This window comes from Nannobrachium achirus (assembly GCF_963921795.1).
Source record: "Nannobrachium achirus genome assembly, chromosome: 22".
In the NCBI taxonomy this organism is placed as follows: domain Eukaryota; kingdom Metazoa; phylum Chordata; class Actinopteri; order Myctophiformes; family Myctophidae; genus Nannobrachium; species Nannobrachium achirus.
In genome coordinates this window covers 1,650,498-1,668,985 of record NC_137829.1, presented here as the reverse complement: position 1 = coordinate 1,668,985, position 18,488 = coordinate 1,650,498, and the positions used below count along the sequence as shown (strand labels likewise).

Genomic DNA, 18,488 nt, shown 5'->3' with positions numbered 1-18,488 from the left:
ACCCATTTCATGGGTCTGGCAAAAAATAAGATAACTGCGGAAAACAGGATATAATAGTTTGTGGACAGAGACGTTTGCTTTCACTGCCAATGCAGATGGACTACCTGTACGCTTGATATGCTGCAAGAAGTTATCATATTTAATGAACGCTTGTTGACTTCGTAATTCTATTTAGTAACTTAGGCTATAGTAAGAGAAAGTTAGCCTTTTGCTAGACCAATCTGGGAACTAAATCTAAATCACTAGCTTTCTTCACAAATGTGTTCATAAAGGTGTCTACTATCACCTCTGAACTTTGTCAAACCCATCTCCCTTGACATACTTTGTGGGAGCCAATCAAAGTTGGGGGTATCGGGATACCCAGGGCCTGGGATTAAAGGGGGAAAAATAAAAAATGGCCAATATGAACGTATGAGGTGTGTAATTAGGGTATTGTTGTGCTGCTGAATCCATTCCAACCATTAGTTATCAGTAAAAATGACTCCTTGGCCATAAGAAAGGCCTAATTGGCTAAGGCTTAGCCAATCATGTCATTCGAGTTCACCTGTGTCCTGTTAGTCCCTGTTTTAAACCCTGTGTTTGAGTGTTCCTTGTCAGATCATGTTATCCTGTGTGTCATGATGTGTGCTTACCCACCTGATCTTGAATAGTTTTCATGAATTCAAACCCTACTCCAACTTTTTTTTATTGCCAATATTATATGTCTCATGGACAGACAAAAGTAGCTGTGGCCTATTTTATGGCCAAGGAGTCATTTTAACTGAAAACTAATGGTTTGAATGGATTCAGCAGCCCCAAAATACCCAAATTACACACCTCATACGTTCATATTGGCCATTTTTTATTTTTCCCCCTTTAATCCCAGGCCCTCGGGATACCCAATAACTTCGATTGGCTCCCACAAAGTATGTCAAGGGAGTTGGGTTTGACAAAGTTCAGAGGTGATAGTAGACACCTTTATGAACACATTTGTGAAGAAAGCTAGTGATTTAGATTTAGTTCCCAGATTGATGTAGCAATAGGCTAACTTTCCCTTACTACTAATACACACTTAACACTTGACTATGACTGCCATAGTTTCTTTCCATAACTAATGTACAGATGTGCCGTTTCAACTATTCATGATTACTGCTCTTTTCCTGAAAAAAGGGTTAGGGTTAGGTTTTTTTTTTCCCACACACGTCACAAGGGACAACCTTGAATTCCGATTGGTCTGTGGTGCGGGGCGGGACAAATACACCAGTGTGTATTGGCTGGCTGATGACGTAGCTACCCTAACCCTACTCTGATTTGTTGGAACAACATCCAATCAGCAACGCCGTTGCCTACGTCACAACGGACGTTCAGAAATACGTGTCAACTGAATCATTTCCAGACTGTGATGCGGAGAGACAAAACATATCGCGGAACGGAGCGAACAGGCTGGCACCCAGGCTAGTGACACCCTTGAGCCCTATAAGGCCGGCTTTACACTGCCACTAAAATCTAGCCTGAATCAGATCTGAGTCACATCAAAAGTGGAATCCGATTTTTTTTAAATAGTCTAAATCCAGACAGGTCACATTCATGTCACATGAAATCCGATTTTGAAAAACCACATCAAGAGGTAGTTTCAAATCCGATCCATATCGGATCTGAGGACATCTGACTCAGTCTGAAAGCAGCAACCACATCCACCCCATTGAGTTATATGCAGGTCACATGCAAGCCACATCAAACTGGCCAAGCGTCACTTGTGCTGCGCAACCCGAGCGCGGAGCCCCGACGTCATTACAGAGCGCGATTATTTACTATTTGATTACAGCGCATATTACAGCACGCTGAGCACATGAGAAAAACAAGAGAGGAGAGAGAAAACACATGAGATAAGTAGATACAACTAGAGAGAAGAGCGAAACACAAGAGTGAAGAAAAGGAGAGAAAGTTTTTGTTGTCGCTTGTCTGTTATGTCGCATTTCCTGAACATGTGATCAACTTGCGTCAGCGTTGTGACGTGACGTCATGACGCCGACGTCGTTACCACGGTAACCAAAGCAGATATGGAGACGCAGGGCAGCTTTGGGCTGACGCTGTTAAAATCAGTCAGAACGCACAGATCAGATCTGTGTCACTTGCAAATGCAGTGTGAAAAGTCGGGCCAGAAGATCAGATTTGAGAACCAAATGGGATTTGGTCTGGATTTGACTGCAGTGTAAAGCCGGCCTTAGAGTAAGACTGACCTGCGATCCAGTCCACAGCGATGCCCTCCACACGGCTGATGCCGGTGGTGATGATGTCCTCCCTCCAGGTCTGGTCACGCTTGGCCCGAGAGATCCTGTTCAGACCCATGTCTGTCCAGTACACCGTGTCGTTGCCTGGAGCGCAGTGGTGGGGAAAAATACGCACATGTTTTACTTTAGTAAAAGTATCAATCAGGCACGTGCACACATCATAGACATGGAAGCGGGCTTGAGCCCCTGCCCTTTTACCTGTCTGTAAAAAGTGCTGTCTCCAGACCATGAATGCAGCACTTACTAGTTTGAATGAAATGCAAATGCCCACTTTGTCGTACCGAAGGCAGCATTCAAGGGAATTGCCTTTTCCAAACTCTCCTGAAAGTGAATGCGGCATTTTATGTTGAAAGAATTGCATCTCCAGTGTTGGCTTGAATCTTTGTTATACTTGGTTGAGTGTGGTGACATCACACACCTTGAATCTTTGTTATATTGGTTGAGTGTGGTGGCATCACACACCTTGAATCTTTGTTATACTTGGTTGAGTGTGGTGGCATCACACACCTTGACTCTTTGTTATACTTGGTTGAGTGTGGCATCACACACCTTGACTCTTTGTTATACTTGGTTGAGTGTGGTGGCATCACACACCTTGAATCTTTGTTATACTTGGTTGAGTGTGGTGGCATCACACACCTTGAATCTTTGTTATACTTGGTTGAGTGTGGTGGCATCACACACCTTGAATCTTTGTTATACTTGGTTGAGTGTGGTGGCATCACACACCTTGAATCTTTGTTATACTTGGTTGAGTGTGGTGGCATCACACACCTTGAATCTTTGTTATACTTGGTTGAGTGTGGTGGCATCACACACCTTGAATCTTTGTTATACTGGTTGAGTGTGGTGGCATCACACACCTTGAATCTTTGTTATACTTGGTTGAGTGTGGTGGCATCACACACCCTTGAATCTTTGTTATACTTGGTTGAGTGTGGTGGCATCACACACCTTGAATCTTTGTTATAATTGGTTGAGTGTGGTGCATCACACACCGTATAAGCCATTCTCCAAGCTCACAATGTGTCGCATCGCGACGCATTGTACATTGTCTATTTCAAATGGCAGAAATGTATATAGGGCTGAAGTGAGTAATGTATGTTTGGTAATAATAATCAAAATCAATCAAAAGTGACAATAACTAAAGTTTTCAATCAGATGTAGTGGAGTAAAAGTACAATATTTGCCTCTGAGATGTAGTGGAGTAGAAGTGAAAGTACAGACAATTGAAAATACTCCAGTAAGTAAAAGCCTCGAAATCGTACTCAAATACAGTACCTAAGAAAATGTGCTTTCACCACTGAACACACTTTGTGGTCAAAACAAAACGAAACAGTGTGATGATGACGAACGTATCCCCCACCGCAGATGTATTCATGAGCTCAAACAAAGGCAGATCGTGAAGTCGTATTTTACCACGGCACGGCCCATTGCACAAAATGGCGCAGGCAGCGATATAAAGCAACCGCGACAAGGAATATGCACAGTGCACTGCACACCCTTCGCACATAAGGCTCCTTGATGATAATGTAAGGGGGGAGAAGGTAATTGTTGACCAAATTTTATTGGGAGGAGGGCTATATGGGCCTTAGGCTATCCGTAAAGCTGTTACAGTATCCTTTGTCAGAATTACAGCTTTGTTTCACGAGCATGTTGAAACAGCAAGTAATTCATTTTCCTGCCTCCCCCCTCCTCCATCTTTAAGTACATTTGAGCACGTCGCCTGTCACTGGGCGCGCGTACAGGTTGTTAAGAGGTTAGCCGGCGTTATATGTTTATTTGCACTCGCTCCTGTTTACGCTGCCTTCACAGTCTGTTACACATATCTCACATGTGACAGCATCCAGCTGGAGGGGGGGGGGGGGGGCTTTCATCTTTTTTTTACACGCTCCGGCGGAGAGACTTATTCACGCTGCTCCTCTAGCCATAATGACATGCAAATGATATGCGTGAGCTCTCAGCTGCTCTCGGAGCTGAGCTCAGCTATAGCGCCGTATTTGCATGTTCACCTGGCGCCGAGCAACACAAAGAGAGCAGAGAGAGAGAGAGAGAGAGAGAGAGAGAGAGAGAGAGAGAGAGAGAGAGAGAGAGAGAGAGACAGCTTGCTCGCCCCTGCACCACCCTCGTTGCTCCTAAGGCGGCAAGCGTCTTATTTCCTCTACTTTTTTTTCCCCCGGGAAAATTTCCCGCTGCGAGTCACATGCCGCGCCTCTCTCCGAGATTGCGGTTGACCTCGGGATTTTCCGGGGCGTTTGGGGCCGCGGTTCGACGGGAAATACAGAACGACCCCCGGCGGTGATTAGTTTGTGTAATGAGTTGTGCGTGATGTGCCGCTTCCCCGGCTCCTCAATACCAAACCTGTCACTCACTGAGGAAGGTTTGTTTCTTTTCATGTGGACGTTACGCAGGAGTGGCACACCACTTTCTGGGCCCTGGGTACGAGGATTCACTGCGGGCCCCCCCATGAATGTTCTTCATATGGGGAGGGGGGTTGAATCCATTTATACTGGGAACGCATTATTTTGTGCTTTAACGTGAGCGCCGTGCTGCAAGCTTGTAGATCTTGGAAAAATCATGAAAATGTGTGCAAGTCTTTGAATATTTCAAATCCTTCTATGGTTAAAAAAAAAATTCTATGTCAGTTTCTATGTTCTATGTCATGTTTTCACGTGAAGGACCCCCAAAATGATATGTATTTGGCCACGGACCCCCATCTCAAAATATTTAGTTTCAGGGACCCCCCAGAAGCAAAATTTGAGTTACAAATGTTTGCGTAAAAAATACATATATTCAAAGATTTGCACACATTTTCATGACTTTTCAAAAATAGCAGGTCTACAAGCTCGCAGCGCGGCACCTATATCTGCTATTTTTCAATAGTAGGCCTATACAATATTTAAGGCCCCTCCACCTTGGGCCCTAGTAACTCAGTCCCCACTCCCCCCCCCCCCCCCCCCCCCCCCCCTTAATTGTGACGCACCTGACATTACGTTTCTATGGATTAAACCCAGTGAAAGTGACCTTTTCTGTGTGGACTGTGTGGCTGATCCTGACACGCGCTGATATACTCTGCACCTTAATCTCATGCGCGACGCACTGATACTCTCCTTTGCACCTTAAATCAATGTCTACGCCATGAACGGTGTTAGCATAGCAGCTGCTGCGCTCGTGCACCTTATGTCTAAACCTCATGTGCATATTCTGTGTACTGGATGGATGTGCTACATTTCAGTATGTGTAAATATGTGGATACCGTTTCTTTGTTTTTCAATCTTTCTTTTCCCCATTGTTCCTCCTGCGCCCCCATACATCTTTTCTTTCTCTTTTTTGAAAAAAAAAAAAAGAAAAACATGGATCTTTGCACAAAAACAAATTCCCCACCAATCTGTTGTACAGCTATGATCCTGTTAGCTGAAAATAAAGATGATTGTCATTCTCCTGCTTACTGTACAGATCTTTTGAGCGGCGCTCCTGGCAGGAGATAAGCTCCAACATCTGGCTTCGTCCGGGATCTGAAGCGTGGCCTACATCTGGCCTACATCTAATCTGGCCTACATCTAATCTGGCCTACATCTAATCTGGCCTACATCTAATCTGGCCTACATCTAATCTGGCCTACATCTAATCTGGCCTACATCTAATCTGGCCTACATCTAATCTGGCCTACATCTAATCTGGCCTACATCTTGGCAAAAGCGCCAAGATGTTTGTACGCCCAGGGTCACACTGGCCAAGCTTCGCGGGGCGCTTAATTAAATGAACTCATAATAATATTATTGTTGTTGTACATTTGTCTGTCATTTAATGTCTCGATGAATTGAATACATAAGACCCCAATGTAAACAAGCCATAGTGCTTTCTTGGGTTTAAATCCTATTAGTAGACCGTGTATCTGAACTGTCTTGTCAGTCCTGTCCTTTCCTATGCAAACTGCTAATAAAGAATTCATTTAATCAATCCACCAATACAGAAGGTTTCTGTGTGACTAGTCAGATCTGGCCAAGAATATCACCTGAATATCAACTGATGTCAACCAACATAAATCCTGCCCACAAAAACGGACGTCCTGGACGAATCAGAGAGGGTCCGATACGTCCTGGATGAATCAGAGAGGGTCCGATACATCCTGGATGAATCAGAGAGGGTCCGATACATCCTGGATGAATCAGAGAGGGTCCGATACATCCTGGATGAATCAGAGAGGGTCCGATACGTCCTGGATGAATCAGAGAGGGTCCGATACGTCCTGGATGAATCAGAGAGGGTCCGATGGAGGCATATCATAACTAGTCAGATGGTTCCAGAATATAACCTTGTATGCTCATATTTCAACTAACATTACAATATAACATCCTGTCAAACAAAAAAGTCCATATGACGTCCTGGTAATGACGTCACGATCATCCCCATATGGGCTGTGATCTGGAGTCACCAGAGGATGTTATCATAACGTCATCATGACGTCATTTGGCTTGCAGGGATGCTAGCGCATATGAGCACATGTGGCGTGTGTGTGTGTGTGTGTGTGTGTGTGTGTGTGTTATACACTTCTCAATTTAGCCATTTATATGCAGATGTATCTTGGTTAACCCATTTAGGATGCCACGGGAACCCCTATTTGTAACTATACCCTTCAGGACAGAAACCCCTTTTGGGGTTCTTGCTGCTATACAGCATATAGCAACATTTCGTAAATGAAACCTCGTATCTCCAAGTTTCAAATTTGCGTGTTTTTTTTCTTCCCGTTAAGTAAAGCCCTGCTTCATCATACAAGACTGTCGCAGACTATAGCAGATCTGCAAGCACACAACGCCTCGCGGTGCGAGGCGTTTTGTGCTTGTAGATCGGCTATTTTCACTAGTTTGCGAACGGTTTTGGACATAGAGTACAAGGTTTCCACCCAACAACAACAATACATATTTATATATTTAATTTTGGAATTTTGGAGTTTCTCAGTAAACTTAGGTCAGGATTTAGAGGGAATTTTTAGAATCGTCTTCAGTCCTAAACACAGACTGTAAACATAATAAATGGACAGAGCCACGCCATTGTTTTTTACAGACAGTAAATAAAGAGAACAAGTGACAAAAATACAGTGTATACCTGCATAGTAAACACGCATCTATGGGACAAAGTTGACGAGAAGGGACACAGGGAGAGAGGCTAGCTAGGGGGTGAGGTGGAGTCTGAGGAGGTGAGTCTTCAAGACTATGGCGAAGAAATTGGCAGCGACTCTGCAGTTCCGACTGCAATGGGGAGTTTGTTCCACAGATTGGGGGCCGGGAGGGAGAAGATTGTGGGACGTGCAGGGGAGCCCAGTTGTCCAGCATGTTTTTTAGGGAAGGCATTCCACTGTTAGCTGATCTAAGAGCACAGGAACGCTTGGGGAGTTTATTCCACAGTGGGGGAAAGGGTATTAGTCTGCCTCTTACAGACCTCAATTTCCTTTATACAGCTACTGTTATCGCATCAGGGTGACACCTTATAACGCATGCAGAGCACAGCAAGCCTATACTGTATATGCACGGCATTCGTCAGTGTAATAAATCTACCATATTTATCATATGAATTATGCAGTAGGAGCCCATGGATGTAACAAATGCCAAGTGCGCGGCCCCCGCGCGCACGCTGTTGAGTTTATACATTACGCCGCGCGTGTTACCCTTCATTTGATGTAATATCTGGGGAATTGCTTTGTGTCAGGTCTGCTTGAGAAGCTGGAGAGGAAAATGGTCGGGTGTTAACGCCGCTCTAATGCCTGATTCATACGCGCTCGAGAGCTGAGCCGATCTGCAAGCTCACAACACGGCGCAGCCGCTCTGCGTTGTGAGCTTGCAGATCGGCCGTCTTCAAGGAGGTCACAGCGAGCCGAAAAGACCTTTTGCCGCTCCCCAACCCCCCCCCCCCCCCCCCGACATCTCCCGCGCTGGATTACAAACGGCGTGTGCCGCTGGATATGAAAACAGGAGAGATGTGTCCACGCCGTGCGCTGTATTGCCCACAACACATAACAGAGCGAAGGCTCTCTAGACTAAATTGCACGGTTGAAGAAAGCCTCTCCGTCTCTCTGCTGACCCTCGCAGATCCATTTCAGGATATTTCTGCTTCATTAGATGACGTACGGTACGGTTACGGGTACGCTACCTTCAGCAGAGTGCTGAGGGAGACACAGAAGGTATGCCAAGCCCCCCTTATGAGGGCTTTTTGCCCAGATAAACTACAATAAAAACAGCATTTGCATCAAGGCTATTAGTGTGCTGTGACCTTTCTTCTAAAAGCTGGAGCATACTCATAAATGTTTTCTTTTTGACAACTTGGTCATGGTGATGGTGTTATTACTGCATTCTGTTTACCAGTGAGATACATACCCATTATTACCCATATATGGAGATCCATGCACATGGAGATATGGGCATATTGGTTGGATCGGCGGTTCTACAAGAAAAATGTTGTTTCATACTGTACATTGTGCAGGTACAGTAATGACAGGGGAAGCAGCTAAGAACATAGGTATTGTTTATGTGAAAGTCTATGATGTCTATGACATCTGACATCATACATACAATCCCTTGTATGGCCATATATGGAGATCCTATCTGTAGAACCGACCACACTGGTTAGACTGACATGTATAGGCTATAGGTTAGACTGACATGTTTAGGCTATAGGTTAGGACTGACATGTATATATATATATATATATATATATATTGGTATTCGCAGATGGGCTTAATATTGATGACATCAGGGATCTCCATGGACGTGAAAGGGATTCTGTTAGAGTGGTTCCCCTGACATCACAGTGATGTCAGAGCGTGATGTCAGAGTGACAAAAGACCAAGCTTTACATGGACAGGGATAAGATGTGATGGTTCAGGGCGACATGCGACCGCCATCTGGCCAGTGATGTATATCGGACCAGTTACCCAATATATGGAGACCCCTGCATGATAGTCAACAATGTTATGTCAAAACATGCCCATATATGGGCATTACCAAATATGGGCATTGCGACCTACGGTAGCAATTATTATTATTATTGAACCGCAAGTTTGAGAAGCCCTGCATGGTCAAATTAATTTTACCCTCTTCTGAAGTATTTTTGAGATGAGCTTCGACAGACAGGTAAATAAGAACTCAATGAAGTCATTGTGGAGAAAACCAACGGACAAAGTGTCTTGCATATAAGTTATGAATCAGCCGACATTTTACCATCACATCAATAAAAACCTAAAAAAAAAAAAAAAAAAAACGCGGTGCCTTATTGCATACAAGTTGGTTTTGTCCGTTCCTGCACCTCCAATCAATCAACACGATTACGGGTGAAAGTGAGGTGAACCTCATGTTTATGCAGGCTTTCACGTTTGCTCTTCAATAGGTCAAAGAGAATTAGACGTAAATAATGGAAAATAAAATGAACACACAAAAGCCTGAACTATAGCAGCGTGTTAAAATCAGTATCGTGTCATTCAAAGTGGTCCAAAAACACACCAAATGTCCATCAGTAAAGTACAAATTAATTAAGCACTGGCGACAGGCTTAGGTTTTGATCAGCAGCTGACAGTTGCTAGATAAAAAAAGCTTTTTGTTGTTTTCGCAAGACTTTGTTTGGAATATGTTGCCAGTTTAAGTGTTCGGTCTCGTTTGGCCACACGTCAACAAAATACAGACAAAGTTAGTGCCGCTCACTTCGCACAGGTGCGATTTCTTTTCCCCTCATGAGAAGGGGTGTGACGACACAGAGAGCTGTGACATCCATGCTTCATGTACCTGCGTGGAAGTCCACTCCCACGGCGAACAGCGTCCCGCTGATGGGCATGAGGGCTTCCACGTTGTCGCTGGGGTCCAGAGAGATCCCTCGGATCCCCTCGTGGATGGAGTACATCAGGAAGGAATCAACGCCTGCAAAACAACAAGAAAACACCTATTAAAGCCAAGCCTGTTTCATTGGAATCATCCCTATGAAAACATAAATAAATACAAATAATGAGGGGTGGGGGTGGGGGGCTATAATCTAGTCTAAAGTATGATATTATCAAACTAATACATATCAATAAATAAACACCTCAGAAAATTGGGGCGCCGATGGCCTAACGGTTAAGGCGTATACCACACGATATGCTCTAATGCTCTAATTCTAAAGCTTGCAGCTTCGATTCTCTAACCCAGCGACCTTTGGCTGCATGTCACTCCCTGTTTCTCTCTCACTGTACTCTCCAAATAAAAGGCATCAGTAAGACTCCCTAATCGGGAGATAAGCGAGATTTTAGGGCAAAATGCATTAGGATCAGTGTCCAAAAATGTGTTTGAAAAAATCGGCCTGATGGTGACGCTATATAGGACAGATCCATGTTGATGACATGAGTGTAGACATACTGTGTAGCGATTTGCATGATTTTAGGGCAAAATCTGTATGAGAAGTGTTCAAAAATGTGTTTTGCAAGAATCGGCCTCATGGTGAAGCTAGAAGAGGGCCATGTAAGAATTGATGGGTGGAGGTTGTGGTTTGGCAGGCAAGGAGTGTGTGTGCAAAATTTGGCATGGATCGGGGCTAGGGTTGCGGAGATATGAGCAGGGCAAAAGTATGACGTGTGACGTGTGACAGACAGACTGACTGACGGACGGACGGACGGACGGACGGACTGACTGACTGACGGACAGCTGGTCGAGGTTTTGATAGTAACTGCGCCCTGACGGTCGCAATAAAAGGCCGTGGACAGGCTGCTGACAGGTGGACTGGGCGGGACGGACAGACAGTGGGGACACTGACCCTCGCAGGACATGCGGTCGGAGCGCAGGTTGTAGCCCACGGTGCAGGAGCAGCTCCTCATGCTCTCGGAGGTGGGGAAGCACAGCTGGGAGCAGCCTCCGTTGTTGAACTGGCACGGGTTCCTGCCTGCAAGGGGACCAGGACACAGGGGCGTCACAAGGGGGGGAAAGTAGGACTGAGTTACTATAGGGGCCCAAGGTGGAGGGGCCTTAATTAATTTATACTTTAGCTATTGAAAAATAGCAGATCTACGAGATCACGGCGTGGCACTCGGTGCCGCGCTGCAAGCTTGTAGATCTGCCATTTTTGAAAAGCCGCCAAAATGTGTGCAAATCTTGTATGTATTTTTTTAAGCGAACATTTGTAACTCAAATTTTGCTTCTGGGGGGTCCCTGGAACTAAATATTTTGAAATGGGGGTCCATGGCCAAATACATATAATTTTGGGGGTCCTTCACATGAAAAGGTTTGAGCACCGGCGCTGACATACTGTAGAGTGTAGAAAGAAAAAAAAAACGAATTTTCAAGATTTTTCAAAAATAGCAGATCTACAAGCTCGCAGCGCGGCACTCGGTGCCGCGCTGCGAGCTTGTAGATCTGCTGCGTGCGAGCATATCGTCACTGTCGGGCAGAAACCTCGTATCTCCAAGTTCCAAATGTGTACATTTTTTCGCAAAGTAAAGCCCTGCTTCATCACACAAGGCCGTCGCACAAAAGTAGTGAAAACAGCTGCGGTGCGAGGCGTTGTGTGCTTGTAGATCGGCTGTTTTCACTAGTTTAAATCATTTTGAAAATGATAAATACAAAACTAACGGTTTTGGACATACAAGGTTTCCACCCGACAACGACGATATATTGTGTGTGAGCGTGTGTGTGTGTGAGTGCGTCTATGTGTGCGTGCGTGCACGTACCTCTCTGGCCCTCCCTGTCGTACACCTTCATGTGAACCACCCCACTGGTCTTGTTCCGCAGCACCACAGGGTTGCGTCCGTCCCTCTTGGTCACCGTGCCCAGCTGGGCAGACTCATCATCGGCCCACCACAGCTTGCCACCTGTAGAACGGAGGGGGGAGAAAAAAGCCATTCCCTTTGACAATGTCACGGAGGAGTGGACCGAGGTGCAGGGACGTGCTGGCCGTTGCGAAAAGCGGGACAACTCCCGAACGGCCGGTTCATTCCCGTGGCCCGTCCAGGCCGGCTATTAGGAAAAAAATAAAAATAAAATGTCGGCCTTCGTTCCATTTTGGGGGCTGGGAGGCCAACAAAGTAAATTGTCACTGTCGGGCAGTTTCACATTTTGTAACATTTTTTGCAAAGCAAAGCCCTGCTTCATCATACAAGGCCGTTGCACAAAAGTAGTGAAAACAGCAGATCTACAAGCACACAACGCCTCGCGGTGCGAGGCGTTGTAGATCGATTGTAGATCGTTGTAGATCGGCTTGTAGATCGGCTGTTTTCACTAGTTTAATAATTTTTTTAAATGATAAATACAAAACAAACGGTTATGGACATACAAGGTTTCCACCCGACAACAACAAAATATAACTCATGTACAGTAATTGGCCCACTGGCTTGTCACTTGACATGATCTGAAATGGCAAATCTTTGAGTAGCAGCAGCGCTATAGAGAGAGATCTCTCTCTATAGTGCAATGAGGGCCTCTCCAACTATTTTTTCCCAGGCTAAAATCAAGGGCCCAGCACGTCCCTGGAGTGGACCGAGGTGTCTGATTAGAAACGCTGCTAAGCAGCAGCGCCGCTGCCTCGGGGAGAACATTGCTATTCCAACCAGGCTGCCCATTTCAGATGTGTGATAATGAGTTTGAAAGGACGGTAAGACAAGACAGGAAGGAAAGGTAGAATAGGATTACAGTAGTTAGTACAGTAGACAGCGGATCAGGAGGTAGAGCGGGCCGCTTGGGAACCCGGAAGGTTGCCAGTTCGATCCCGGGCCCCCTGGTGTCGAAGTGTCCTTGAGCAAGACTCTGAACCCTCATAATTGCTCCCGATGAGCAGGTCGGTGCCTCGCAGCATGGTTTCCTCTGCCATCGGTGTGTGTGTGTGCGTGCGTGCGTGCGTGCGTGCGTGCGTGCGTGCGTGCGTGCGTGCGTGCGTGCGTGCGTGCGTGCGTGCGTGCGTGCGTGCGTGCGTGTGAACGGGTGAATGTAATGCACAATCATTGTATAGCGCCTTGGATACAGGAGCTACAAAAGCAGCATTCACCATTTACCATTTTAGTACAGTAGAAATCTTCTCAGCCCGACAACAAAGTGCCTGCACAAAAGAGCGACCGAGTACAGCTAATGTAAGCTTTTGTGGAGTTATTTCAGTGTAATTTGATCCCCTCAAAGGAGCATACAGTCAGCAACGTGGAGCATACAGTCAGCAACGTGGAGCATACAGTCAGCAACGTGGAGCATACAGTCAGCAACGTGGAGCATACAGTCTGCAACGTGGAGCATACAGTCAGCAACGTGGAGCATACAGTCAGCAACGTGGAGCATACAGTCTGCAACGTGGAGCATACAGTCAGCAACGTGGAGCATACAGTCAGCAACGTGGAGCATACAGTCAGCAACGTGGAGCATACAGTCAGCAACGTGGCTGGCATGGCGTGTCGCACCAAATCCTGGGCCCATGGGTACAAGGATGCACTTCAATTATTTTGTGCTTTAACTATTGAAAAATAGCAGATATACAAGCTCACAGCGCGGCACCGAGTGCCGCGCTGCGAGCTTGTAGATCTGCTATTAAAATAATAAAAATAATAAAATAAAAAAAAACGTGAAAAGTCTTTCAATATTTCAAATCCTTCAAAGGTTTTTTGAAAAACCTATGTTTCTATGTCAGTGTGGTGCTCAAACTTTTTCATAATGATATGTATTTGGCCACGGGTCGGACCCCCATCTCAAAATATTTAGTTCCAGGGACCACCCAGAAGCAAAATTTGAGTTACAAATGATGAAAAATACAAGTATATATTCAAAGATTTGCACACATTTTCACGACGTTTCAAAAAATAGCAGATCTACAAGCTCGCAGCGTGGCACCGGCTTGTATATCTGCTATTTTTCAATAGCTAAAGTATAAAATAATTCCAGGCCCCTCCACCTTGGGCCCTTGTAACTCAGTCCCACTTTTCCCCCCCTTGTGCCACCCCTGGTGGCAGGCATGGCATGTGTCTGGCAAAGCCCTTTGTGATGATACAGAGGAGCTTGTATCATCAGCTGGAGAGACGAGAGCATGCTTCAGAAATCCACATACAAACTGTACATGTGCGCATGTTTGTTGAAGCGACGATGCATGCATGCACACATACCGTTGTTTCCTGTTGAGATTGGCACATTTCCTGGGGCAAGCTGCCCAGATCACACATGTCACACAGGTCTTCTTATTTTTTCACTCTCATAAAGCGCCTGCAATGTAGTGCATTTGAAACTACATTGCAGTGCACATCATGGGGTGATCACTGCTTGCCTCCTGTGAATTGTTTTATTTTTATTTTTGTTTATTTTATGTTTATTTTGTTGCTGAGTGAGGTCAGCAGACAAAGTGATGTGAGTGAGATGAAAAAAAAAACCTGGGTGAAATCTGCCAGTCTCAAAAGGAAACATCGGTACAACATGTGTGCATGTTTGCTGAAGCGATGATGCATGCATCCCCGTTAGGGCTGGTGGTGTGCAGTCTAGTGTGGAGAGAGTGCAACTTCACAGTGGATTGGCAGAACATTGAGCTTGTAGATCAGCTATTTTTGCAATTTTTAATGACCTTCCTTAACTTCGAAGTTTAAATCTATCTATGAAGGTGGATTCTGCTTTTCAATGGGAATGGAGTGGTTTCTTGCAATTTCTTAGTTCCTGCAAAAATACGCTCCATTCTCCATAAAACAATAGAAAGGCAAAACAGGGAAAGAAACCTGTGAAAAAAAAGAAGAAAAAAAAACGGCACATCTGTACATACTGTATATGTGTACACGTTTGTTGAAGCGACCATGCACGCATGCAGTGCACACTTACAACATGTGTGCATGTTTGCCGAAGCGACGATGCATGCATCCCCGTTAGGGCTGGTGGTGTGGAGTCTAGAGTGGAGAGAGGCTATCATCATCTCTGTGTATGTTTGGAGAGAGAACTTTAACCCTGCAAGGCCCACTGTCGCCTTTTGGACACATTTTTATTTTATCAAAAAAAGAGTTTAAATAATGTGTTTTCCTGTTCTTTTTTCACATTAACATCACCATTGGATCCTATTGATTAGTATTACAATACCATTGGCCAGGATATTTGCATATGAATACCCCCCACAGAGGCTGACATTCACACAACTTCAAGATCTCTGGAGTCCAGCGTCTGGACGAACATCTCTTTTTCACTGAAGCTATTCCTCACAAGAACATAAGTAAAATGTCTGTAATAATGTTTTGGGTGATCATTAGAATGTCTACAACATGTACATTATGTTATTATTGTGAAAGATATCCCCAAAATCAAAATTAGAGCATGATTTATGATGATTATGGCTATAAAACCTTACAAAAATCTTAAAAAAACATGACATTTTCCTCTGATTAGGACTCCTACAACACCATCTGATATATATATATATTTTTTATGTTTTGGTCAGTAGAAATTAATTCGGGGCTTGCAGGGTTAAAGCCCAACACGCTCCTCCTCGCCCACACAGTCTCCATGCTCAAAAAAATAAAAACCAGTGAGGCACGGTCTGGGCACTTTGCCCGACTGTCTCTCTCCCTCTCTCTCTCTCCCTCTCTCTCTCCCTCTCTCCCTCCCTCTCTCTCTCTCTCCCTCTCTCTCTCTCCCTCTCTCTCTCCCTCTCTCCCTCCCTCTCTCTCTCTCTCTCTCCCTCTCTCTCTCTCTCTCTCTCTCTCTCTCTCTCTCTCTCCCTCTCTCTCTCTCTCTCTCTCTCTCCCTCCCTCTCCCTCTCCCTCTCTCTCCACACAGACATAACAGGAGTTTTCCATTCTAAAAAATCCAGCAGTGTGCAAACTGCAAAGTGAGGCGAATGCTCTGCCCTTTAGTGAGAAAGCTGAAGCCCTATCCGGCTCCATTTCCCTGCAGAGGGGGAAAAAAGCCCTTGCAAATTGTGTGCAGAGATGGACATTCTCTTGGTCCGTTCTGAAAGGGCAGGCCAGCGTTTCCAGAAATGGACCCATTTCGCAGGGTTGGGGGGGGGGAGCGATGCTCTAAAAATAAGGCAAGACACATTTTATATTTTATTGGACACAAAACACGGAAAAAAGCTTCACGGCATTCATAATGCAGACCTCCTCCTCACACAAGTCTAAAGATGACCTGTTTTTTTTTTTTACTCTGTGGCTCTCGGTAAGAGCCATAAGTATATCGCAGGGGTCTTCAACAGGGGGTCTTAAATGGGAAGAAACCTTGTATCTCCAAGCTTCAAATGTGTACGTTTCTTCGCAAAGTAAAGCCCTGCTTCATCGTACAAGGCTGTCGCACAACAGTTGTGAAAACAGCGGATCTACAAGCACACAACGCCTCGCGATGTGTGCTTGTAGATCGTCTGTTTGATTTTTAAAATGATGAATACAATACTGGCTTTCGAGCAGTTTCAAGGGGCACTTGACCCTTCTCAGGGGCAGACCAAAGGTCCCCAGGCACAGTGGTTGAGAAACACTGGACTAGTAGACTCCATACTGTGCGCCATACTGTAGTGTCATACATATTCGGAAAGGAAACTGGAGGCTTGGCAATTGAGTAATTTGGCCTAATATGGTCAAAATAAGAACATTATAATGGTGTGTAAAAAAGAAAAACGTGTCCATGTACAGACATATTGATGACCCCTGTTTTGGTACATAATGTAATTTTGCATAAGAATTATATTGCACTGGATATAGCTGTAGCTAAGAGCTAGCATTGACTCCTTATTGACTCTGTAATCCGTTCACCTACTCTATATAATATTCACGGCCAATGTCTTGCTTGGGTTTTTGCTGGAAAGCTCGGCTATTATGACATGCCCAGAATAGGGATGCTAAGATTTTCACGTGATTAGATACATCGAATCAACTCGCTTTATTTTTTGACGGGGGAAAATGCATATTCATAATATCGCAGCAGTGCCAGAGATATAATAGCTAAGAGCTCATTTACATGCGATGGTCCCTGGATAGGCAATCAGCTTGCTTAATGCCATGTCATGGTTCAATGTTATGCATTTAGTTTCATCTCAGCCAGGGAGACACGCATTCCGCATGCTGTGTTTAATTGCTTATACTGTTACTGCACCGGCCCTGCACGCTGTGGTGATGGGACCAACTAGCTGGGATTAGCATTTCTTTTAGATCAGTGGTTCTCAACCAGTGGTCCAGGGACCACCATTTGGGCCTAAAATCACGCAAAGCGGTACACAGTAATCTCTAGTCTAGAGTCATGTCATCAACATGGATCTGTCCCATTTAGTGCCACCATCAGGCCGATTTTTGCAAAACACATTTTTGAACACTGCTCCTACAGATTGTGCCCTAAAATCACGCAAAGCGGTACACAGTATCTCAAAAGTCATGTCATCAACATGGATCTGTCCCATTTCCCATATTCCTTCCTGATTGGCCACGATTGCCTTCTAAAGTTTGTGTATACGACCTGACAGCCGCTTATCTCCCGATTAGGGAGTCTTACAGGTGTAAATGTATTGCATTTTTTTGCTCAATGTTTTGCCTGTTGTCTCTCCTATGGCAGTGACATCAATTATACAGCATTAATGGAATCATTGGATAAAAATCTTATCCAACGATAACAACATATTCTACGTTTTGGGTCTGAGAGGCTAAATGTCATCAAATGGTGGTCTGTGGATCGGATGCAGAATAAATAAAGGACCTTGACTGGATTTGAGTTGTGGGTTGCATTTTTTGGGCACGCTCGTCCTAAAGTGTAGTTCAGGGGTCTTCAACGTTTTCAGGCCATGGACCCCTTAGTTGAGAGAGAGATGATGCATGGGCCTTTTCATAGATTCCATATCATTTCATTGTTTGACCGCACAATCGTTGGTGTATTTTGGATTCATGTCAATTTGAGTTTTCAGATATTTATATTTTTCAGATTAGATATATTTAGATATATATTTTTAACCACTTGAACTGTCAATACTTCTCCCCTCTACACCAAAGCTCTTTGCCGAAAATAGCTGATCTACAAGTCGCTTGTAGAGCTGCTATTTTTGGCAAAAGTTCACAGAATCTGGTTAAGAATCTGGCTATAAAGCAGATTTTCTGTTTTATTTATTTTTTATTATTATTTTCTATCACACAAAGATTTGGAGGACCCCCTAGGGGCCCTGGACCCCCTGATGAAGACCCTTGGTGTAGTTGCTTATTTGGGCTAGTTTCCTAATGTCAAATGAAATGTAAAAGTGTCCTGTAAGTCCATATGGGTTGGTATTCCTTAATTGGAAGCATGACACTTT

The 18,488-nt window shown here is 44.7% G+C and overlaps 1 protein-coding gene across 1 annotated transcript in view; it reads right to left on the bottom strand.

Moving 5' to 3' along the window:
• Positions 1-18,488, bottom strand: part of LOC308308144 (low-density lipoprotein receptor-related protein 1B-like) — a gene marked incomplete at both ends in the record, with an annotated part of 592,679 nt that overhangs the window by 216,533 nt on the left and 357,658 nt on the right. The window contains 4 exon segments of the mRNA XM_080753509.1: positions 2,220-2,354; positions 10,043-10,174; positions 11,043-11,164; positions 11,949-12,093. Coding sequence (XP_080609635.1) covers positions 2,220-2,354; positions 10,043-10,174; positions 11,043-11,164; positions 11,949-12,093 — 534 coding nt within the window.